The sequence below is a fragment of the Oncorhynchus masou genome, chromosome 26 (genome assembly GCF_036934945.1).
Source record: "Oncorhynchus masou masou isolate Uvic2021 chromosome 26, UVic_Omas_1.1, whole genome shotgun sequence".
NCBI lineage: Eukaryota > Metazoa > Chordata > Actinopteri > Salmoniformes > Salmonidae > Oncorhynchus > Oncorhynchus masou.
This window is the reverse complement of record NC_088237.1, coordinates 24,299,634-24,323,308: the sequence shown is the minus strand read 5'-3', so window position 1 is coordinate 24,323,308 and position 23,675 is coordinate 24,299,634. Positions and strand designations below refer to the sequence as shown.

General features: G+C 44.5%; 1 protein-coding gene and 1 pseudogene across 1 annotated transcript in view; one reads left to right on the top strand and one right to left on the bottom strand.

Annotated features, from left to right (window-relative positions):
• The window catches only part of LOC135515086 (proline-rich transmembrane protein 4-like), a 51,938-nt gene extending 41,773 nt beyond the window's left edge, over positions 1-10,165 (top strand). The window contains 2 exon segments of the mRNA XM_064938920.1: positions 7,201-7,617; positions 7,620-10,165. Coding sequence (XP_064794992.1) covers positions 7,201-7,617; positions 7,620-9,259 — 2,057 coding nt within the window. The 3' untranslated portion in view covers positions 9,260-10,165.
• A 392-nt stretch (positions 10,166-10,557) lies between these two features.
• LOC135515087 (inosine-5'-monophosphate dehydrogenase 1b-like) overlaps positions 10,558-23,675 on the bottom strand; it is a 28,715-nt pseudogene continuing 15,597 nt past the window's right edge.

Below are 23,675 nucleotides of genomic sequence, written 5' to 3'. Positions count from 1 at the left end.
CATGCCGAATTAGCAAGCAAGGAGATAGCGAGGGCTAGAGAGTTAGCCTTTGGAGGACGTCGCGATGGGGTGAGTCTGTTTATTCCTCTTCATGCAGTGACATCGATAGATGTCCGGGTATTGTAGCCCAGGAGTATGCTATGAGCACAGGAGCTCTGGCCGAGATCCAGCTGAAAGATGTTCCGTTTGCGGTGGGAATCCGGGGTTAAAAAAAATAAATAGGTCCGTTATGCTCTGGTTAGCGTCGCGTTGTTCGAACTGGCGAGAGCTTTCCGAGCTAAGGGTTAGCTGATGACCGGTTAGCTGAAGACCGCTAGCATAGCTGGTGGTTAGCTGGCTAGCTTCAGTTGAGGGGTTCCGGTTCCGAAGTAAATATAAATACTTTAGGGAAAGTAGCTACATTGGGTGAGGCGGGTTGCAGGAGAGTATTTGGAAGCGAGCAAAATGTTTTTAAAGATATGCGAAGAAAAATATCTAAAACGAAAAAGAGACGATATTTACAGAGAGACGATACGACAGGACGACTTACTGCTACGCCATCTTGGATGAATGGCTGGAACCATGTTGTTGAACATTTACCAGCCGGAGTCTAGCTAAGGACTTCTCTCCCTCTCCTTGTTTGATTAGTAGCAACCCTTTTCAGAAGAACATCTCAGGTAGAGAGGAAGTAGAAACATCTGGTAGATGGTCAGTAAAGATTCATTAATCATGTGATAATTAAGAGGTTCATTTGAAACCCACTTCTCCGCAGCAGATGTAACCCACATTACTGCCCAGAAATAGCAGACCTATTCAGCCGAATAGTAAAAATAGACTAGTTAAATGTGCTACTGCAGATGACGTGTCACCACAGAGGCTTGTGTGTGTGTGAGAGAGAGAATTTGCTGCCTCCTTATCATGCAAATCAAATATCAAATCAGTCCATAACATGTTCCTATGTAGGACTGTAGCAGGCCAGGGTCTGTTGATGTAAAGGAGTTTTGGGATCATATCAGATCTTTCCACTCAACCCATTTTGCCACAAAATACAATTCTCTCCTCTTCAATGTGCATGACAGCTCCTCCGACAGTCGTTCTGGCTGAATTGCCTTTCTGAGGACAGTGAGATTGAAAGTGAAGGAAAACAGATGAAAGCTAAATGAAGCCTTGGATTTTCCTGACGTGGGGACAACAGGAGACCAATTAGAAAGATGGAGGGGAGGATGTCAGTGGGAGTTGAGTTCTGCAGTCAGGTGTCAAGGTTTACACTGGAATCCTGGAACAAATAGTCTTCAACTGGTTCCTTTCCTCCTATTTCCTTCATGACCACTGATGTTCTAATTTACGTATCAGTTGATGTGATGAAAATCAATAAAAGGGGGGCATATTAAGAGTATTAAAGGCCCAGTGCTGTCAAAAACGTGATTTACCTGTGTTTTATATATACAGGTAACTGCCAAAATAATGGAAACCCTTGAGTAAATGAAGGTTCTGGTGGCTCTGTGGGGTGCATTTTCCTAGCATGGTTTAGGTTCATTCGTTCCCTTAGAGGGCAAGGTAAATGTCAATTAATACACAGCCATTCTGAGTGATCACCTTCAATCTATGGTGAATCATGTCTATCCTGATGGGAGTGGAGCCCCCATCCACAGGGCACGAGTGGTCACTGAATGGTTTGATGAGCATGAAAATGATGTAAACCATAAACCATATGCCCTGGCCGTCTCAGTCACCAGATCTCAACCCAATTGAACACTTATTGGAGATTCTGGAGCGGCGCCTGAGACAGTGTTTTCCACCACCATCAACAAAACACCAAATGATGGAATTTCTCGTGGAACTCTCTCCTATAGAGTTCTGCCCCAGAACAGGCAGTTAACCCACTGTTCCACGGCCGTCATTGAAAATAAGAATTTGTTCTTAACTGACTTGCCTGGTTAAATAAAGGTAAAAGAAAAAAAAGAAAAAAAAAGTTCCAGACACTTGTAGAATCTACGCCAACTTGCCAAGGTAGATTGAAGGTGTTCAGGTGCCTCGTGGTGGCCCAACACCCTATTATGACACTTTATGTTGGTGGTTTCAATTATTTTGGTAGTTACCTGTATTTCCACACTTTGAGGTTGGAATAATAGTGCAAAATTGTGAAAATGCTGATAATGCCGTATTAACGTAAGAGCTGTTTGACAAGACCGGCTGTGATTTCAGGTGGGATGGATTTTGGACTGCCTGGCGACAGGCAATATTTAATAATAATTTGGGGGTGCTTATATTTCTCCTGTTACACACAAGTGTATAATGGGAATGTGTTTCTTGCATATCCCAACTCCCCCTGAGACACCCACAGAGAGTGTGGTCACGGCCAGTGCCCCTGAAGCAATTAGAGTTAAGTGCCTTGCTCAAGGGAACAGTGACAGACTTTTCTCCTTGTCGGCTCTGGTACGCGAACCAGAGACCTTTCGGTTACTGGCCCAACATTTACCTTGAGGCTACCTGCTGCCCATAGACCAATAACAAAGAGAGTTTTAAACCTCTCTGCCAATAACAGCTAGTTTTGAGGTTCCATATCCCTCCCATAAAGCTTAGGCCCCTCACTCAGACCACTACCATAGTCCTAGCAAAATTAGCAAGAAATGTGTCTTTGCTAAGTGTCACGTTCTGACCAGTTCTTTTGTGTTTTCTTTGTTTTAGTGTTGGTCAGGACGTGAACTGAGTGGGCATTCTATGTTGTATGTCTAGTTTGTCTATTTATATGTTTGGCCTGATATGGTTCTCAAGCAGAGGCAGGTGTTAGTCATTGTCTCTGATTGGGAACCATATTTAGGTAGCCTGTTTTGTGTTGGGTTTTGTGGGTGGTTGTCTTCTGTCATTGCACTAGATAGGACTGTTTCAGTTTTCACATGTATTGTTTTGTAGTGTTCTCGTGTATGATCTTTATTAAACATGTTGAACTCTGACCACGCTGCATTTTAGTCCTCCTCTCCTTCCCAGGAAGAAACCCGTTACACTAAGAAGCAATTTGTTTATTTTTACCATTTTAATTGAAAAAAAATAACAAAGTACTTAATTGTTGCCCAGAAATGATTTGATATTGAGATAAAAACAAGGCATAACTGCTGAGTTAGGAGACATACATCATCATGGAAACATTAAAATAGTAAAAATTGTTCTGATGTAAGTCTGATACTAATCGCTCAACTTCTGTTGAACTATGGGAACCTTACAGTATGTTTGCAACTCTGGTATGTTTCAATGGCGATTTAACAAAAAAGACAACACTTTGATCCGAGTTGGATCATCGTCAGGTCATCTTTTTCTTGAATACGTTCTTCTGTCCTGCACCTGATGAGTTGGAATTTCCTTTTTCTCTATTTTCTAACCCTCTACAAAAATCTCTACCCAAGCTATTGTAAAGTAGCTTGTTATTGATTATGGTGTCTACATATATACATACATAGGCTGTTGGCATTGAATCGGGGCAGTAACATGACATCCATATATGTGACTGACTGTAAACCTGAGGGGTTCGTCACAAGTGGAATGTGGACTATAACTAGGCAGCAACACGCGATGGAACGGACCGGACTTCACTGTTCCCGTCACACGGCAACATTCCAACAGGGGCGGGTATCCAGGACGGCGGACTGGCTGGACGCTCCGATGGGCGATTATTTGACCCGAGCTTACAGGCAGGAACCCTTGGCTCTAGTCCAGAAATCCCAGTCACGTTTTCCACTGTGCCCGCGGGGCAGCTAGGGCATCGCCCAGGAAAGTAAACAAACGGGCGGAACAAGCGACTGGCCTGCCACAACATGACCACCCTTATCTGTGGCAGTTGCCTCGCCTGGCGCTTCCCGTTTGTGTTAAACCCCGCCCACATCTTCCACATTGTGCAGCCAGGGTGTCTGGTATGACAATATTACATCATTATTGTTACGACACTGCTTCTCGTCTCTCCTGTAGTAATAGCCATCTTCAAAAGGAATCTTTTAGTGACAGATAAGCAACATATCAGGCACCTCCTCTTATCATAACATGATTACAATTTAACCACTATCTGTAGGTGTTATCATCAGGGATGGTTCCAACGAGTTACTGACTCACACAGGTGGCTGAAAAATAGTGGGCTGGACCAACACTAATATTCTATGGGGGTGCCATGTTATTGCTTTTGGGGAGGGGCAGTGCCCAGAACCCCTGGCTGCCAGTGTAATTCTAACCCTGTCAGAACAAATACAATTTATTGTTCATTTCACCCTCCAGATTAGTTGAGTAATAAACTATGTCAGAGCTGTTATTGTGCTGATTGACCTCAGTGGATTTTAGACGAATACAAGACTGTTGTAACTGCAGTCTGCTATGTATTCAGCTGAACGGACACTCATTAAATGTGCAACTGTGCGAAACTTAAAGGGAATGTATCAATAGCCATGTTGTGCTAGGGTATACTATATCCTACAGGGGACTAGAGAGAGATAGAGAAACATCATGGAACGATGCACGGAGGAACCTCTTTAATAACCACGTTTAGTTTCTGCCCATTAAAGATTCAGCGGGCCTAATTAAAAAACCCTGCATTAGGGTAAAACAAAGCCTCTTAAAACATTGGCAGTCAGTATTTCACAGCATTAGCGCCATGATTAAAGCCACGGTCGCCCGTCTCGTAACCGTCTGTCAGAGGTCAAATAAAAATGGTGACGTCGTGCCACAAGACAGCTCGCTCACTCAGGTTCATATTTCCCAGAGCTCGACGGTTTCGTCATCAACTCACACCGAATCTCGGGAGTCGGTGGCTGAGCACGGAATGAAGACTAAACGAGTGCCAAAAGAAGACAAGCAGTACTCTACAGGACAGCGCTGAGGTTTATGTTGAAGCCCCTCTTTAAAAGGATCAGCCACTCGAGTCAGGCTTTGATAGAAATGTTCAGGAGTCCGTGTTGTGGTTTGGGCTTCCTGAATAGAGTGGAGAGGTTTCTTTGGTCGGCGAATGAGAGGGACCAGCGAGGCTGATGGGAGGTGGAGAATACAGTCTTAATGACAACCTTTCTACAACACACCATGTTAACAGGAAGCACTCTTGCATTAAACTGAGAGAAAAAGGCACTGGGTTTTGTGTTTCAGCATCCTCAATATGGTTGCATGGCCACATGTATGCACACCATACCCAAAGCTGTTCACATTAGAGCTCAATTGAGCCTGGGTTTGCCAGGCAGTGTATTTAGACAGGGAGAGAGTGAGAGAGCAAGAGAGAGAGAAGGGGAAATGCGGGAGGAAGAGAGAGACACACAACGATGGGGTAGAGGTTATGAGAGGAAGAGAGAGCGGGGTGTCAGAGAGAGAGAGAGAGAGAGAGAGAAAAAGAAGAATTGTCTTCGAGGGAGGAAACAGGACCAGTATAGAAGAGACGTCACAAACAAAACAGTCCATTACGGGTCTGGGACTGAGACGGGGTGGGGAAACAGAGAGCTACCATACAACACAACACAATCAGAGGAGCTAGGGTCTCATATATCACAAGAGAAAAGGGACAACTTAAATGTATAAATACATTACTTAGTTTTGTGGTACAGAAGTTTGTACATAAATCGAGGTTGCATAACAACATGCAATCAATGTACCACCAGACATGATCTATTCTCGTTTATCATCCAAATTGCATTTTAGTACCATACAGACCACATTTTGGGACCATTTGACAAATGCCTGGACTGTATTATACAATATTCAAAAGCATCCTTATTTTAATAAAATCCAACCCACAGTCCACTTCACACCACTATCACAGACGTTTCAGAGTCACAAAGTACTCTACATCTAGCAGCCCACAAATCACACAGCTCTGTGACTGCTAGTACCTCCCTGTATACCTGGATATTCTGCTCGTTTGTTCCCATCTCTGTAGCCCAATAAGGAGCCTGGTGGGAGGACGGCTCATAATAATGTCTGGAACGGAATGATACCATCCCATTGATTCTGCTCCAGCCTTTACCACGAGCCTGTCCTCCTACATTAAGGTGCCACCAACCTCCTGTAGATTATATCTGATAGGGCTGGTTTTGAATGACTGATGAGGCTGTGTGTCTGTGTCTGGATACAAGATGTAATTCGGCCTGTTTGTGTTTTCACGTCTTCAATAGGAGGAGTGAGGAGAAGCATGGAAATAAATGGGTGCCCGCTGGTCTGTTTGATGTCCTAGCTGATCTGTTTTACTGAAGTGGCATTGATTGAGGATAATGCTTTGGCTAATGGCTATTATGGACGTCATGTAAGATGTTGGCTGTCGAAGTCTGTAAAGCTTTGAAAAGGAAGAGCCTAAAACCGTGCGAGGGAAACCGTCGCTAGTGTCCATCCGTGATGCATTTGTGTATAATGACTACTAGGTACACACATCCAAGTCATCTTCCATGCATTGATCTTACCAGTAGCCTTTATAAACATATACATTTAACAGCACAGATGAGGCTTGCAGCCAAGCCAGAGTTCTAACATACACGCATGTACAATTTAAAAAGGGACACTCCAAGTCTGTCCCGAACCAAGCCACAAACAGCCATTTCCTCCCACGGTGCACTAAATAACATGTATAATACAATCATCGTCAGCCATGTTTGTATGGAAACAACAGATGTTCACTCGCTGCTTATGTCATAGAAAGAAGGAACCAGCTCTGTGGTCTTCAAGCCCCACTGATCTGCCCTTTTCTCTTCCCCCTTTCTAGGCCCAGTCCAGTTGGAGGTTGCCTCCTTACAGCCTTAGCCCACATGCTTTCAAAGACTTGGCCCTCAGCCCACATGCTTTCACAGACTTGGCCCTCAGCTCACATGCTTTCACAGACTTGGCCCTCAGCCCACATGCTTTCACAGACTTGGCCCTCAGCTCACATGCTTTCACAGACTTGGCCAACAGCCCATTAGTGTCTAGGCTCGAATGTTGAGTAAACGCTGTGTATTCTCATGTGTGCCTGTTTCTCTTGGGTGTTGCCCTCTGCTGGTAAATTGTATTACTATGCTGTTATCAGAAAACAGCATCCTGAGGACGATGTGGCTGTGCAGCATTGCGCTGTATAGACGCTGCTACATATGGCATTGATCTATATTTGGGACGGTCAGATGGCCACAGGTGGATTTCACATGTCAAACCTCATGACAAATTGCTTTTTAGGAAGCAATCAACTTTTTATGGAATCGAAATTGAAATTCTATATTTTCCCAATGTTTTTTTCAGGTAACCTTCCTGATGCTGAAGACTGGCTGTCCGACCCAACGGGCAGTGAAGCCACCTACCTCCCAGACTGCAATCAGGAACGTTCCGGAATCTGCAACATCTCCGACACCTGGGCGCCGCTTACCACCTCTGACGTCCTCCCCACTGCCAACACCCCCTCCGCCAACCAATCAAATAACCCCTTCCTGATTCCGTCCCGGCCCATGTTCGTATCCCTGCACTCTGATTGGAACAGCGCTATGGCCGCCTGGGGGTTAGCCTGGGATGCACACGTGTACGGTCTGGGCTCCATCTTCGCCATGGTGACCCTGGCCTCGGCGCTCAACCTGCTGTGCCTGCCCCTGCGCTGCCCTTCCGGCTGTGGCTACTTCGGCCTGGTCAGCGTCTTCCTCCTGGCTGCAGGGTGTACCAGGGCTTTCTCCCTCTCTACGATGCCTACGGCCACCAGGACCGGCTGCCCTCCACTGAGGCCTCCCTGCTGCTCTACGAAGCCCCGTTCCCCTGCCTGACTGCAGCCTTCGGCCTGGTATTTCTGCTCCTCTCTATGCGCTCCAGGATGCAGCTATCCTACTCAGCCTTCCAGAGACCCTGTTTCCTGGCCTGTCTGGTGTTGCTGCACTTCGCAGCAGCTTTTGGTCCTGTAGCACTGCTTAGGCTCTACCAGAGGAGGGCGCCCTTCTGCCTCTTCATCTCGCTCATCTCCCGGGGAGCGTTTGTGGCGCTGGTTTCTTTTCTATCGGTCGCCTATTTTGTGTTCTTCTGCTACGTACGGGCGGACTCAAAGCACATTTACCACCTGAATAACACCTCGCCCACGCCAGCTGAGCGATATAACCGCTGTCCATTCGCAGAGAGCAGGGACTGGGACCGTGCGGCTGCGACAGTGTGCCTTTCGGCTCTGTTCTGCCTGGCATGCGCGGGGCTGCAGCTGTACGCCATGCTCCACTCTCTGGGGCTCGCCGGAGGAGCAGATGTGTTCCGCCCCTGGTCTTGGTGGACCTTCCAGCTTAGCTGCAGGGTTTGTGAGGCCGGAGTTTGTCTCACCTTAGCCCTGGTGGTGGCCCAGCCAATCTACTGCTCTGATCACCTTCCCCAGCCTGGAAGCTGCTGGACGGAGCTGCTGGCGATCAAGTCACCCATTATGCCGGGAACCTACCAGTGGACCCTGAGCCAGCAGGAGAAGCTGGCAATCTGCGACATTGGGCACGGGGAGACAGAGTGCCTGCCCCTCTACACACTGATGGATGAAAGGCTAGGCAGCAGCTTGAACGGCCTGGACCTCCTGTACAACAGCAACCGGGCCTTGGCTTACAGAGACCTGGACCTGAATTTGGATCTGCCTAGCTCCAGCAAGCCCGAGGACAGGTGTGGTGGAGAGGCGTCCGGGGGTTCCTCCTTCACCAGCGACTCCACGGCTGACCTGCGACCGCCATCGCCCATAAACCTGCGCCGTAGTATTGATGAGGCACTCTTCAGCGAGGACCTCTTTCCCATAAGCCTCTTCAGACCGTCCATACCATTTTGCTGCAGTGACCTGTCACTCAACATCCCCTACTCCACGTCCACCCTGCCCAATGGTGGCCAGGTGCTTCGAGAGACCCTCTCAGCTGACCCAGGCCTGTACCGGACGACCTCCTGCGTGGAGATGGCCCCTCCTCCCCCTACCCCTCTACCAAACCAACCTATGGCAGGTGACACCATCCTGGGTGCTCCACCATCTCCCTCCCTGTCCTCCAACTCCTCTTCCCCAGAACGCTGGAGGGGAAGTTCCTCCTCCTGCTCCCTGTACAGACCCTCATTAGGGGGGTCCTTTCTGGTCCTCTGTTCCAGCCCAGAGGGGCACGCCCAACCCTCATCCCTAGGCGGCAGCTCAAGCCGCATTACAGCCTCCAGCCACCAGGGCTCACACATGCAGAGATACTATCACACACTGGGTTCAGCCTCACAGGAGAGTCTTGACCTAGAGTCTGAAGCAGACCGGTCCGTACAAGAGGAGTTCATCAATGTCTGCAGACAGATTGATGCGATGAGCATCTGCAGTGAGACAATTGACCTGTAGGCAGAGCTCTCAACAGTTAAGGGCTAAAGACTGAGGACTGGACTGAAATAAGGTGTTGTGAAGGATTCAAGATGGTGTCACGATCTGTAAGGAGCAACGAGCGGTTTGATTCATAAGGCTAGCCTTCATTGTCAAGAAAGGTAAAATAGTGCCAAATGTTTGAGTAAATGAACTGAGGGTTTGTTTTGAATGTTGACAGGAGTCTTTTAAGTGCCACAGAATGCCACATGCCAAGGAGAAATTTGTGACATTTTTTTCACATTTGTTATTGGATGATGAAGTTTGATACATTAATAAAAGTTGCGTTTTCCTGTGCATTTCAAGAGGGGCACATGAAAGCAAAATACATTTGTACAAAACGTTTTGCATTCAAATAAATAATACTGTGATTGAACTAAGCACTTAATAAACGACTACTGAAAATCTTATTTTAACATACTCTTATCCAGATTGTGAGTGCATACATTCTCATACTTTTTCCATCTTCTCCATACTGGTCCCCTGTGGGAATCAAACCCTGGTGTTGCCAGCACCATGCTCTACCAACTGAGCTACACGGGACTGATAAAACAAATGTACTTTACATTTTCATAGAGTAAGATTGTTATTCAATGCCAAGTTGTTTCAATTCAGTAAAATATAATTGTGTTTGTGAGCCTCTACATGAAGAATTAGACATGTTAGAGATGTGCTTTAGGACCCATCCAATAAAGGAAAGCTTGATTTGAACTAACAGCAACATTGTAGCGGAGCAGCAGTGAACTATACTGGTAGGATAGCACCGATACAATTGTGCTTTAACTTCGGACTGACACACAGTACATTTTATATGAGCCGCTTGGTATTTTATTAATGTTTAAAAAATACTTTACTCAAAACATGATTAAATAAAGAGAAATGTCAACATTTAAGTGTGCATGTTTTGTTTTCACCAAGTTTCAGGTCATGTGTAACTTATCTTCTATAGTTAGATTTGGGGATATTTTTGACAACGCAATATTATTTTTGCACCAGTTGGCTGTACCTGCCCCAAAACACCAGTATTTTTCCTTCATAGCTTGATCTCCTCTTTTTAAATTAGGTAGACAATTTGTATTCAACACTTTTACTTCCACGACTGATCAAAACTCATGACTCTTGTTCATCTGCAGCAGACATATGGTGAGAAATATGTTTGGAACATTGAATTGCAATACATATAAAATTGTAATACATATTGTATCAGCACACAAGTATCGTGACAATATATTGTATCCTGAGGTCCATGGCAATTCCCAGCCTTAATAACAACCCACAAATCGACATATTTGGACTTTTATTGTTTTACAGCATTAGGGACCGGTTTCTGTTGTAATCCCATTGTAAACAAGGCCTGTTTCATAGTCAGTGGAGATTCTCATAACTAAAGGTGGGAGACTGCAAACAACCATTTCAAACAGGATACAGGTATATAAATTCTCCGTACATCTTCATGTACATATTTACTTAATATTCATGTTCATATTCAACTGTAATATTCATATTCAACTGTAAGAGTACTGTTAGTCAAGTGAGGTCCCGGTAGGGCAAAGTACATTAGCACAAAACAGAAAGAAAGTCACCCCTACAGCTTAGAGACATCCTAAAAAAAACATCTGGCAAAAAGGACTGTTTACGAAAAATGTTAGAAAAATCTATTCCTACACAAGCTGAATGATATAGATACGGTATCTCAGTGAGAAAGGGGGTGAGGAGGATGTATAGCGCCATGCACATACACAGTTCTTACGGGAATTTAAGACTTTCCTTCGTGTGCGGTCATCATCAACCCCCATTTCAAGGCATATCTCTGGTAATCAGAGCAGGTCAAAGCTGCTAGCAATCGATGCCACAATCTGGGACAGGGGTGGAGCGAGGGACTACATTGCTAGCGATTCGTAGCTTTAAATTTGGGCTTTTAGTATTAATAACACCAAAGTGTCACAGAGAGCATGTTGATACATTTGGCAGTATGTACGGAATTAGAAAAAAGCGGAATATAAATAGAGCCGTGTTGAGGCTTTAAAAAAATAAAAAGCATGCATATCAAAACCCTTCATGCTCCTTCGAGCCACTGGGACTTTCTTCAGCAGAGATCGTCAACCAGATTCAACCACGGGACGATTTCTTGAGTGGATGGGCAGGGGCCGGAACATAATTACAAATCATTTGTAGACTGCAAATTGACCGCAGGAGGCCCAAACAGATATAACTTAAACAATCATTTCAAACCTTGCTTACATTTAGTATAGGATGACATCTCTGTATTTATTATCTGTAGGAATACTTGGGGACAGATATCCAAAATTAAAATCACTTGGTTCTGATTAACTGGTGTTTTTACACTCTTTTGTTCCAAGCATAATAATTATTTATTTACCGGGGGGGGCCAAATTAAACCACGTGGGTCAAATTTGGCACGTGGGCTACCAGTTGGGGAACCCTGCTCTGCAGCTTTTAAATCAAACAATTCTCTAAACTTGTTTCATTCCAGTCTAAAAGATTATCGCATTACGCATCTGAGACCGACACTGTGGTTTTAAAAACGTCCCTTGCCGATCTATGGCCGATGTCTATCTTTTGGCCCCAACCGTGCTCTCAACACACTAGAAGCATTGTGATAGGCCACTAGTTCATTGGTTCACGTCGACTAAGTGGGGTATGACATGGCCACTACAGCGAGGGAACGTCACCTAGTCTAGAATCCCAGCCAATGAGTCTGTCGGTTGAATCACAGTCAAAAGTTTAACAAAACAATATACTTTTCTCAAAGCAGTTAACATCTTTCTGCATAAACAGAGCTAACTACATAGATAAAGAAGGATTGCCACAATTACACTTGCACACAGAGTAGCAAGACAAGTGTTTTTCCACATATAGTTTGATTGAGGTGTCGGTACGAGCAGATCCCAGGGAATACAGAGGGGTGACAGTATGGCTCTCTCAGTTTCACCAGGAAGAGGAAGATAGCATAACAGCACCTTCTTCACTGAGTTTGTCCTCACACACACACAATCAAATACTTCCTTCAACACGCTCTCACACACCCCAAGGGGACCGGTATTCTGGGAGGGGGTTATAGTGAAAACCCTGATGTTCCGCTTCGTAAGTGCAAAATCCCATATTTCCCAGGTGATGGTGTTTGTTTTGCAGGTGTTCCCCCCAGACCTCTCCCGTGGGGTGTGTGGGTTGTCGGCAGGGAGAGTGATGAGGTGGGTGTCAGATGTGGCGGTTATGTTTGGTCACAACGGGGGTGGGGGCGTCCTTAGTCCGCTTCTTTCTGGCCCCTCCATCAGTAAAGTCGTTTCTCGTAACTGCAGAGAGAGAGAGAGGGCATCGCGAAAACACAATGATACCATCAATCAGTTAATGATAATCAATAATATAACGACCACACAAAACAATTCCTATTACCTGCCCTAAAACACACAAAACAATTCCTATTACCTGCCCTAAAAACCCAAAAAATTCATATTACCTGCCCTAAAACACAAAACAATTCCTATTACCTGCTCTAAAACAACCGGATAGAACTGATCAATTACCCTTTCCTACTACATCAGCTATCCATCTGTCTAAGCAATAAGATACTGATTCAACTATAAAACAACCGGATAGAACTGGTCAATTACCCTTTCCTACTACATCAGCTATCCATCTATCTAAGCAATAAGATACTGATTCAACTATAAAACAAAGGTTGACAAATCCCATTCAATCCCCCATCATCTTTCCAGTATACTTATTACAGGGTTATCTGCCCTATGGATAACTGGGGAAGGAGAGGTTGGAAGGAGGCTAGTGGACAGAGAGAGGAGACAAAGCTTCCCATAATTCATCCACATTCAAAGATGAAATACATAATGGCGAGCACCCCCCCTCCCACTAACAAGATAATAGTCTGAAGGGGAACGTCACATCGCCATATTAGCCGTCCTTATAGGCGAGCTGCCAGATTCAAACATCAAGATGGGAAGCACTTATCTAGAGGTAAGATTTACATTTCCCACCTGGATCATTTCATCAACAAGATCAAACTTAGCCATTCAATTTAGAAACAAGGGGAGAGTTGTTCTACATGCAAATGGCGATGTGGGGCCCACCACTAGGCCACACCCTTCACTTCACAGGTCTATGCACGTGTACTTACATGGAACAACAGAACATCTATGGTGAAAGAGAGAGAGAAAGAGGACTGATGTCTGAGAAAGAGGCAAAACTATCAGTCGTAGAAAAGTCATGTCTATCTACTGCTACACACACACACACATTTAAATTCCACTGTGTGTGTGGGAGACAGAGTCCAACGTACGAGTGAAGCCCATGGACTCCTCCTTCCACCTGAGCAGACGTGGTCCTCTTCTCAAACTTCAGCTCTCCAGAGTACATCATGGATCTGTGGAAAACAACAATATCAGAGATCACTCAGTCACACACACACACACACACACACACACACACACACACACACACTACTATCACAGATCACACACTTGTCCCCTCTACCTCACACACAACTCACCGTAGAACAGAGAGACTCTTGGCACCGATGTCCTGACAGCCATGTTGGATGCCAGCGATCAGGTAGGGGATAAACTTGTGGATGGAGCCCTTGTCCTGAACAGAGCCGGACACACCCTGAGCCACCTTCACCTTGTCCCCTTCACTGTGGAATCAGCCAGTCAGAACACAGAGACGGTTTAGACACTGCACTGTGGAATCGGCCAGTCAGAACACAGAGACGGGTTGGACACTGCTGTGGAATCAGCCAGTCAGAACACAGAGACGGGTTAGACACTGCTGTGGAATCGGCTAGTCAGAACACAGAGACGGTTTAGACACTGCTGTGGAATCGGCCAGTCAGAACACAGAGACGGGTTGGACACTGCTGTGGAATCGGCCAGTCAGAACACAGAGACGGGTTAGACACGGCTGTGGAATCGGCCAGTCAGAACACAGAAACGGGTTAGACACTGCTGTGGAATCATCCAGTCAGAACACAGAGACTGGTTAGACACTGCTGTGGAATCAGCCAGTCAGAACACAGAGACGGGTTAGACACTGCTGATGGACAGCGAAATTCTCAAATGAGTGCACAGAGAGCAGCTTTAACACAGGAAAGTTGGCACCATTTGTTTTGAGAAAATGACTTACATTTGTCATATATTGTATCACAATGTGAACCGTCTGAATGAAGGACAAACCAATAAATACATGTATATAATCAGACATAAAATATTAATTTCACTCATCAGCGATTAAAACCTCTTTGGGCTGCAATCCAGTTAACGGGACAATACGACAACAGCCAGTGAAAGTGCAGGGCGCCAAATTCAAAACAGAAATCTCATAATTAAAATTCCTCAAACATACACACATCTTATACCGTTTTAAAGGTAGTCTTGTTGTTAATCCCACCAGTGTCCGATTTCAAATAGGATTTACGGTAAAAGCACCACAAACAATTATGTTATGTCACCACCAAGCCACAGAAAAATGCAGCCATTTTCCCAGCCAAAGAGAGTTGTCACAAAAAGCACAAATAGAGATAAAATGAATCACTAACCATTGATGATCTTCATCAGATGACACTCATAGGACTTCATGTTACACAATACATGTATGTTTCGATTGATAAAGTTCATATATCAAAAATTCTGAGTTTACATTGGCGCGTTACATTCACTAGTTCCAAAAACATCCAGTGATTTTGCATAGCCACATCGATTTAACAGAAATACTCATCATAAATGTAGATGATAATGCAAGTTATACACATGGAATTATAGATATACCTGTCCTTAATGCAACCGCTGTGTCAGATTTTAATTTTTTTTAACAGAAAAAGCAAACCATGCAATAATCTGAGACGGCACTCAGAACAATCAAGTCAAATTAGCTGCCATGTTATAGTCAACATAAACCATAAATTACATGCTAAATATTCCCTTACCTTTGATGATCTTCATCAGAATGCACTCCAAGGAATCCCAGGTCCACTATAAATGCTTGATTTGTTTGATAATGTCCGTTATTTATGTCCAATTGGCTACTTTTGTTAGCGCGTTTGGTAAACATATCAAAAACGCTTGTTCTGGTCAGCGTTACGTCGGACAAAAACTTCAGAAAGTGATATTACAGGTCGAAAAACATTTCAAACTAAGTACAGAATCAATCCTTAGGATGTTTTTATCATTAATATTCAATAAAGTTCCAACCGGCGTATTCCTTTGTGTCTTCAGGAGCCATGGAACGCAGGTCCCTATCATGTGAAATGCACGTGACCAGAAAATGGCTGACTGCCAGACACCTGATTCATTCTGCTGTCATTCAGTCTCTCAACACAGTTAGAAGTCTCATTCAAATTTCTATAGACGGTTGACATCTAGTGGAAGCCCTAGGAAGTGAATCTTCATTAATATCTCAAGGGGATTTCAATGGGAACTGTGTTGAGTACATACCAACCTCAGATCTCACTTCCGGTTTTGATTTCTCCTCAGGTTTTTGCCTGCCATATGAGTTGTTATACTCACAGACATCATTCAAACAGTGTTAGAAACTTCAGAGTGTTTTCTATCCAATACTACTAATAATATTCATATATTAGCAACTGAGACTGAGGAGCAGGCCATTTACTTTGGGCACCTTATTCATCCAAGCTACTCAATACTGCCCCCAGCCATAAAAAAGTTTTTAATTAACAGCAACTGTGCAATAACTTTGCTTACCTGGTCTTCATTCCAACCCTCCTATGAATTTTAATGTCTGATCGAGAGTTAGTCTATGTCCCAAATGGCACAGGGTGTGATTTGGGCTGCAGCTCTAGTGTGTGATGTCCTCCCTACCTGAAGTAGCGTTTCTGGCTGCTGGTGCTCTTCTCCATGGCGTCCAGAGAGCCCATGCCGCGGTACTTCTTCAGCCGCACGCCGTCCGAGAAGAAGTACTCCCCCGGAGCCTCCGTGGTCGCCGCTAGCAACGAGCCCATCATCACTGGGGAGGGGTGGAAGAGGTCATAACTCAAAATCATTGGTTGGTACACATTTCTCGAACTAATTGTCATTACAGCTAGTGTTCTTTTGTTATATCGATTAGCTTCACATTAGCTTTAAATTAGCTCTGATTACCATCAATCAGCTTTGAATGAATTAGAGTAATAAACATGATCTCATGTCTATTCCTCTAATAGACATGAGCTCAACAGTGGATTAGAGGAATAGACGTGAGATCAACAGTGGATTAGAGGAATAGACGTGAGATCAACAGTGGATTAAAGATCAGTGGTAAAAGAAAACTAGCACAAAGACATCAAGATACTGTAAGACTATAGACCCTGGCTATTCAATTCTGCTCCTGAAGGGCTGAAAAACTTCTGGTTTCTGGTTCTACCTGGTAGTTAATTGCACTCACCTGGTGTCCCAGGTCTGAATGATTAGAAAGAGAGGATGAAAACAAGAAGTGTTTGGGCCCTCCAGGACCGACATTGGACAGCCCTGCTATACACCTATTCTAGCCTATGAAATTAACCACATTGACCTAGTGCATGCTATAAAAGGGGTTCATGAAGGATTAAGCTAATGAATGAATGAATGGGTGAATAAATGACAACAGAAGAGTGAATGGTAATGAATGCATGACTATGAAAGAGTGAACGCATGAATTAACAAGTGAATGAAAGGTACCTGTGGAGGCCCCGAGTGAGAGAGCCTTGACCACGTGGCCCACGGTCTGAATGCCGCCATCTGCGATGACTGGCACCCCGAAACGTCTAGCATACTCTGCCACCTTATACACCGAGGTGCCCTGAGGCCGCCCGCACGCCATCACTACGGCAGACGGAGACAGGAAATGCGTCACCTTACCATGATAACATATCTTATGACCGGTGTAGTCAGGCGGTGTTCGGTTGGGCCCGATGGATGGATGATTTTTTTTAAGGAAGTAATATTTACAGAATCGAGGTGTTCAGTTAAAAAAACAAATATTGAATATGTCTAAGTTCTTCCAATAAGGATGTTTGTTTTGTGCTTGAAAAACGTTTGCCTTCATTTGCTGAACGTAATGTTGTGGAGAAAGTTGTCGCCATGGTAACCGAGAGCAAATAAGTTCCTTCTCCAGTTTTGCTGTGTAGCTTCAGTCGCCATGGTAACCGAGAGCAAATAAATAAATAAATCACCACAACGACAGAGACTAACAACCAGCGTAGCATCTTGGTTGGTTACAAAAAGATGCGCATATAATTGCTCTGATCCTTCTCCAGTTTTGCTGTGTAGCTTCAGCGGTTGACCTATACATTAGAACTGATCCAAAGCCAGCTGCTATGGGTAGAGAATCCTATGCCATAAGAATTATCACATTTCTATTTAATATCACTAAACTCATAACATTTAGACGTAAAAAACACCTTGACAATTCCAAATCGCACATTACACTCAAGGTGTAGCATTCTGGGTTGGGTCAATTCCATTTCAACTCAGTCAATTCCGCAAGTGGGTTTAAATATAAAACCAGCAACAGTCCTCTCCTGCATTCAGTTGTAAATTGATCCTGTTGATAGTATTATGGGGTGGGGTCACTACCTTCCTTGGGTGATACAGATGGAGCCACAGCCCATGCCCATGCCCACTGGGCAGAGCGTCCACTCCTGCATCAATCAGGTTCTTGGCCTGGGCTGCCGTCACCACTACAAGAGACAACACAACATCATCAGAAGGCAGGAAAAGGAAGGTTAAGTGTATAAGTGTCTAATGTATTTTCCCCCAAGACCGATCTTGATAGCCTCTCAAAGATCTGAAACTGGATGGCTGGAAGTGTCAAATAGTGATAAATCCTGTCCCAGCGCTCCACTCTCTCACCGTTCCTCCCACCACCTGCAGCTCGCTGTACTTCTGTTTGATGTAGTTGATCATGTTGACCTGATACACAGAGTTGCCTTGTGAGGAATCCTGCAGAAACAGAGAAAATAAGTCATGTCTGCACTGCAGTGCCACGGTCTAATGCCATAAACAGGTCAACCGCTAACCACCATGTCCACCAAAACTGTATGAACAGGTCAACCCCTAACCACCATGTCCACCAAAACTGTATGAACAGGTCAACCCCTAACCACCATGTCCACCAAAACTGTATGAACAGGTCAACCCCTAACCACCATGTCCACCAAAAATTCTGTATGAACAGGTCAACCCCTAACCACCATGTCCACCAAAACTGTATGAACAGGTCAACCCCTAACCACCATGTCCACCAAAACTGTATGAACAGGTCAACCCCTAACCACCATGTCCACCAAAACTGTATGAACAGGTCAACCCCTAACCACCATGTCCACCAAAACTGTGTAAAAACAGGTCAACCACTAACCACCATGTCCACCAAAACTGTATGAACAGGTCAACCACTGACCACCATGTCCACCAAACTGTATAAACAGGTCAACCCCTAACCACCATGTCCACCAAAACTGTATGAACAGGTCAACCCCTAACCACCATGTCCACCAAAACTGTATGAACAGCTCAACCCCTAACCACCATGTCCACCAAAACTGTATGAACAGGTCAACCATTAACCACCATGTCCACCAAAACTGTATGAACAGGTCAACCCCTAACCACCATGTCCACCAAAACTGTATGAACAGGTCAACCACTAACCACCATGTCCACCAAAACTGTATGAACAGGTCAACCACTAACCACCATGTCCACCAAACTGTATGAACAGGTCAACCACTGACCACCATGTCCACCAAACTGTATAAACAGGTCAACCACTAACCACAATGTCCACCAAAATTGTATGAACAGGTCAACCATTAACCACCATGTCTACCAAAACTGTATAAACAGGTCAACCCCTAACCACCAAAACTGTATGAACAGGTCAACCACTAACCCAACCTAAACCCCATCTGGATCCTAACCATAACCTGCGACCTGTATGCTCTAGTTGGCTGTCCCCCAACTACATATTCGTCGCCAGACCCACTGGCTCCAGGTCATCTATAAGTCTATGCTAGGTAAAGCTCCGCCTTATCTCAGCTCTCTGGTCACGATAACAACACCCACCTGTAGCACGCGCTCCAACAGGTGTATCTCACTGATCATCCCTAAAGCCAACACCTCATTTGGCCGCCTTTCGTTCCAGATCTCTGCTGCCAGTGACTGGAACGAATTGCAAAAATCGCTGAAGTTGGAGACTTATCTCCCTCACCAACTTCAAAAATATGCTAATTGAGCAGCTAACCGATCGCTGCAGCTGTACATAGTCTTATCGGTAAATAGCCCACCCAATTATACCTACCTCATCCCCATACTGTTTATATTTATTTACTTTCTGCTCTTTTGCACACCAGTATCTCTACCTGTACATGACCATCTGATCATTTATCACTCCAGTGTTAATCTGAAAAATTGTAATTATTCGCCGACCTCCTCATGCCTTTTGCACACAATGTATATAGACTTTTTTTTTCTCTACTGTGTTATTGACTTGTTAATTGTTTACTCCATGTGTAACTCAGTGTTGTTGTCTGTTCACACTGCTATGCTTTATCTTGGCCAGGTTGCAGTTGTAAATGGAACTTGTTCTCAACTAGCCTACCTGGTTAAATAAAGGTGAAATAAAAAAATAAAAAATAACCTCAAACCCACCAGTACGACCACGTCGACCCCAGCCTGCATCAGTAGGTCCAGTCTGTACTTGTCGTCGTCCCTGGTGCCGATGGCGGCTCCGCACAGCAGCTGTTTGCGAGAGTCTTTGGAGGCCAGGGGGTAGTCCCTGTTCTTCTTCAAGTCTGTCCTGGCGATGATGGACACCAGCTCATCACTGTCGTTCACGATGGGCAGCTTGCCTGGTGGTGGTGTGTGTGTGTGTGTGTGTGTGGGGGGGGGGACTTTGTTAACCTCTCTGGGATCGTTCGGGACACTAGCTTCCCACCTTGCCAACAGCCAGTGAAAGTGCAGGGTGCCAAATTCAAAACAACAGAAATCTCATAATTATAACATTCCTCAACCATACAAGTATTTTACACCATTTTAAAGATACACTTCTTGTTAATCCAACCACAGTGTCCAATTCACAGAAAGCATTCAGCCATTTTCCAACCAAAGAGAGGCGTCACAAAAAGCATAAATAGAGATAAAATTAATCACTAACCTTTGATGATCTTCATCAGATGACACTCCAAGGACTCAATGTTATACAATACATGTATGTTGTGTTCGATCAAGTTCATATTTATATCCAAAAACCTCAGTTTACATTGGAGCCATGTTCAGAAATGACTCCAAAATATCCGGAAATATTGCAGAGCCACATCAAATAACAGAAGTACTCATCATAAACTTTGATGAAAGGTACATATTTTACGTAGAATTAAAGATAAACTTGTTCTTAATGCAACCGCTGTTTCAGGTTTCAAAAAAGCTTTACGGCAAAACCACAATATTCAATCATCTGAGAACAGCTTTCAGCCACAAAAGCAAGCCATACAGTTACCTGCCAAATTGTGGAGTAAATAATATTATAAATAATATTATAAAACTTCACTTATCTTTACTGATCTTCGTCGGAATGCACTCCCAGGACTCCCACAAGAAATGTTTGTTTTGTTCGATTACCTCCATATTTATGTCCAAATACTCCCGTTTTGTTCACGCGTTTAGTTCACTGTACCAAAGGCACAATGCGCGAGCGCAAAATCCAGACGAAAAGTCAAGAGTTCCATTACAGTTTGAAGAAACATGTCAAACAATGTTTACAATCAATCCTTAGGGTCTTTTTATAATAAATCTTCAATAATATTCCAACCGGACAATAGCCTATTCATTACAGAGGAACAAGAAGGAACGGCGCGCCCGCGTGACCGCGCAGTAAACAACTGATTGGCCTCAGCCTAGTTCAATTGTTGAAACAGTTCTTATTCGACACCCTTCCACAATAGAAGCCTCAAACAACTTTCTAAAGACTGTTGACATCGGCTGGAAGCCTTGGGAAGTGCAATCTGGCCCCATAGACGCAGCATATTGGATAGGCAATCAGTTAAATGAAACTTCAAACCTCAGATTTCCCACTTCCTGGTTGGATTTGTCTTAGGTTTTTGCCTGCCATATGAGTTCGGTTATACTCACAGACATCATTCAAACAGTTTTAGAAACTTCAGAGTGTTTTCTATCCAATACTAATAATTTGCATATATTAGCTTCTGGGACAGAGTAGCAGCAGTTTACTCTGGGTACATTATTCATCCAAGCTACTCAATACTGCCCCCCTGTCACCAAGAAGTTAAAGGTGACCAAGTAATTCTGCCATCTAACCTCAAACAGTTCATAAATGACCTTGTACAGCAAACCAAAGACAATCTAATCAATAATAAGTTGAGGATGATACAATAGAACAATGTACCAGAAAATAGGCCACAATAGACTCCTAGAAGGACTGTACCGACTGGCTCACCTTTTTTGCTTCGCTGTAGAATGTCGTTAGCCTCTTTCAGCGTGACACCGGCTGGGGCCACCACTAGCTCCTCCCTCTTAGTCATGGCCTCCTCCAGTGGTCGGCTGTGGTCCTTCTCGGAGAGGAAGTCGATGTCTCTGGAGGTGATGATGCCCACCAGCTTGCTGCCCATCTTGCCAGTCTCGGTGACGGGGATGCCAGAGAAGCCGTGGCGAGTCTTGGCCTCGAACACGTCCCCCACCGTGTGACGCGGGCTCATTACAAGAGGGTCTGTGATGAAACCCTGCTCAAACCTCTGGACAAACAACAAATATCTGTTAATAAACCATTGTGTGTATAGATGCACTGCAACCCATTTAATACCAATCAATATAAAATGATGCAAGTCATTAACTACAAAGGGTAAATGCTTTCATAGGCGTTTATGGGGTCTCACCTTAACCTTGCGGACCTCGTTGGCTTGGAATTCAGGGGTGCAGTTGTGATGGATGAGGCCGATGCCTCCCATGAGCTAAAGGCATTCAAAAACACCCGACAAATAAAAAACACTTTTGGGAGACGGAATACTGTTTATGGTACGTTTCCCCCCAGCAACACAAAACACTTTTGGGAGACGGAATACTGTTTATGGTACGTTTCCCCACAGCAACACAAAACACTTTTGGGAGACGGAATACTGTTTATGGTACGTTTCCCCACAGCAACACAAAACACTTTTGGGAGACGGAATACTGTTTATGGTACGTTTCCCCACAGCAACACAAAACACTTTTGGGAGACGGAATACTGTTTATGGTACGTTTCCCCACAGCAACACAAAACACTTAGAATGTGACAGATGTGGAAAGCGCACAGTAATTTCTAGCATAGAGGACACAAATATATATATTTTTTACTGGCTCGAATGTCAGGCTGCAAGGTCTCACCGCCATGGCGATGGCCATCGATGACTCTGTGACTGTGTCCATGGGGGAGGAGATGAGAGGCGTCTTCAGGGTGATCTTCCTGGTCAGGGCAGAGGTCAGGTCCTGGTGGAGAAAGTAAGGAGGACATCTTGGCTCAATAACCCACAACATGTTCAGGAAATCAGTCACTCAGCAAACTAGATTATATTAAATCAAAGTTTATTTGTCACGTGCTCTGAATACAACAGGTGTAGACCTTACAGTGAAATGCTTACTTACAAGCTCTAAACAATAGTGCAAAAAAAGTATTAAGTGAACAATAGGTAGGTAAAGAAATAAAACAGTAAAAAGACAGGCTATATACAGTAGTGAGGCTATAAAAGTAGCGAGGCTACATACAGACACCGATTAGTCAGGCTGATTGAGGTAGTATGTACACGTAGACATGGTTAAAGTGACTATGCATATATGTTGAACAGAGAGTAGCAGTAGAGTAAAAGAGGGGTTGGCGGGTGGTGACCATCATTGCTTGTAATGGTAAAGGTTGCTTTCTCAGTTGTCCACTAGGGGGCAGACATGCTCCAACAAGCAAATTTGTCCTATGTGGATTGGCCTAAGGAAAATGACAGCTTTTGGTCACGTTTCTCAAGCATGTTTTCAATGGCTGACTGGACGATGAGTCTCAAAGTCTCAGATGAGAGTTGCAACAGCAAGTAAACAACATGCAACTGGAAAGCAGACATCGCCATCTGGCCTAAATGTAAATTATCAGGTGCTACATTTGATCGGGGCTCCCGAGTGACGCAGCGGTGTAAGGCACTGCATCTCAGTGCAAGAGGCATTACTGCAGTCCCTGGTTCAAATCCAGGCTGCATCACATCTGGGCGTGATTGGGAGTCCCATAGGACAGCGCAGTTATCCCAGCATCATCCGGGCTATGTCGTCACTGTAAATAAGAATTTGTTCTTAACTAACTTGCCTTGTTAAATAAATATATATTAAAAAAATTTATAAACCTGTCATCAGAGAGACCAGAC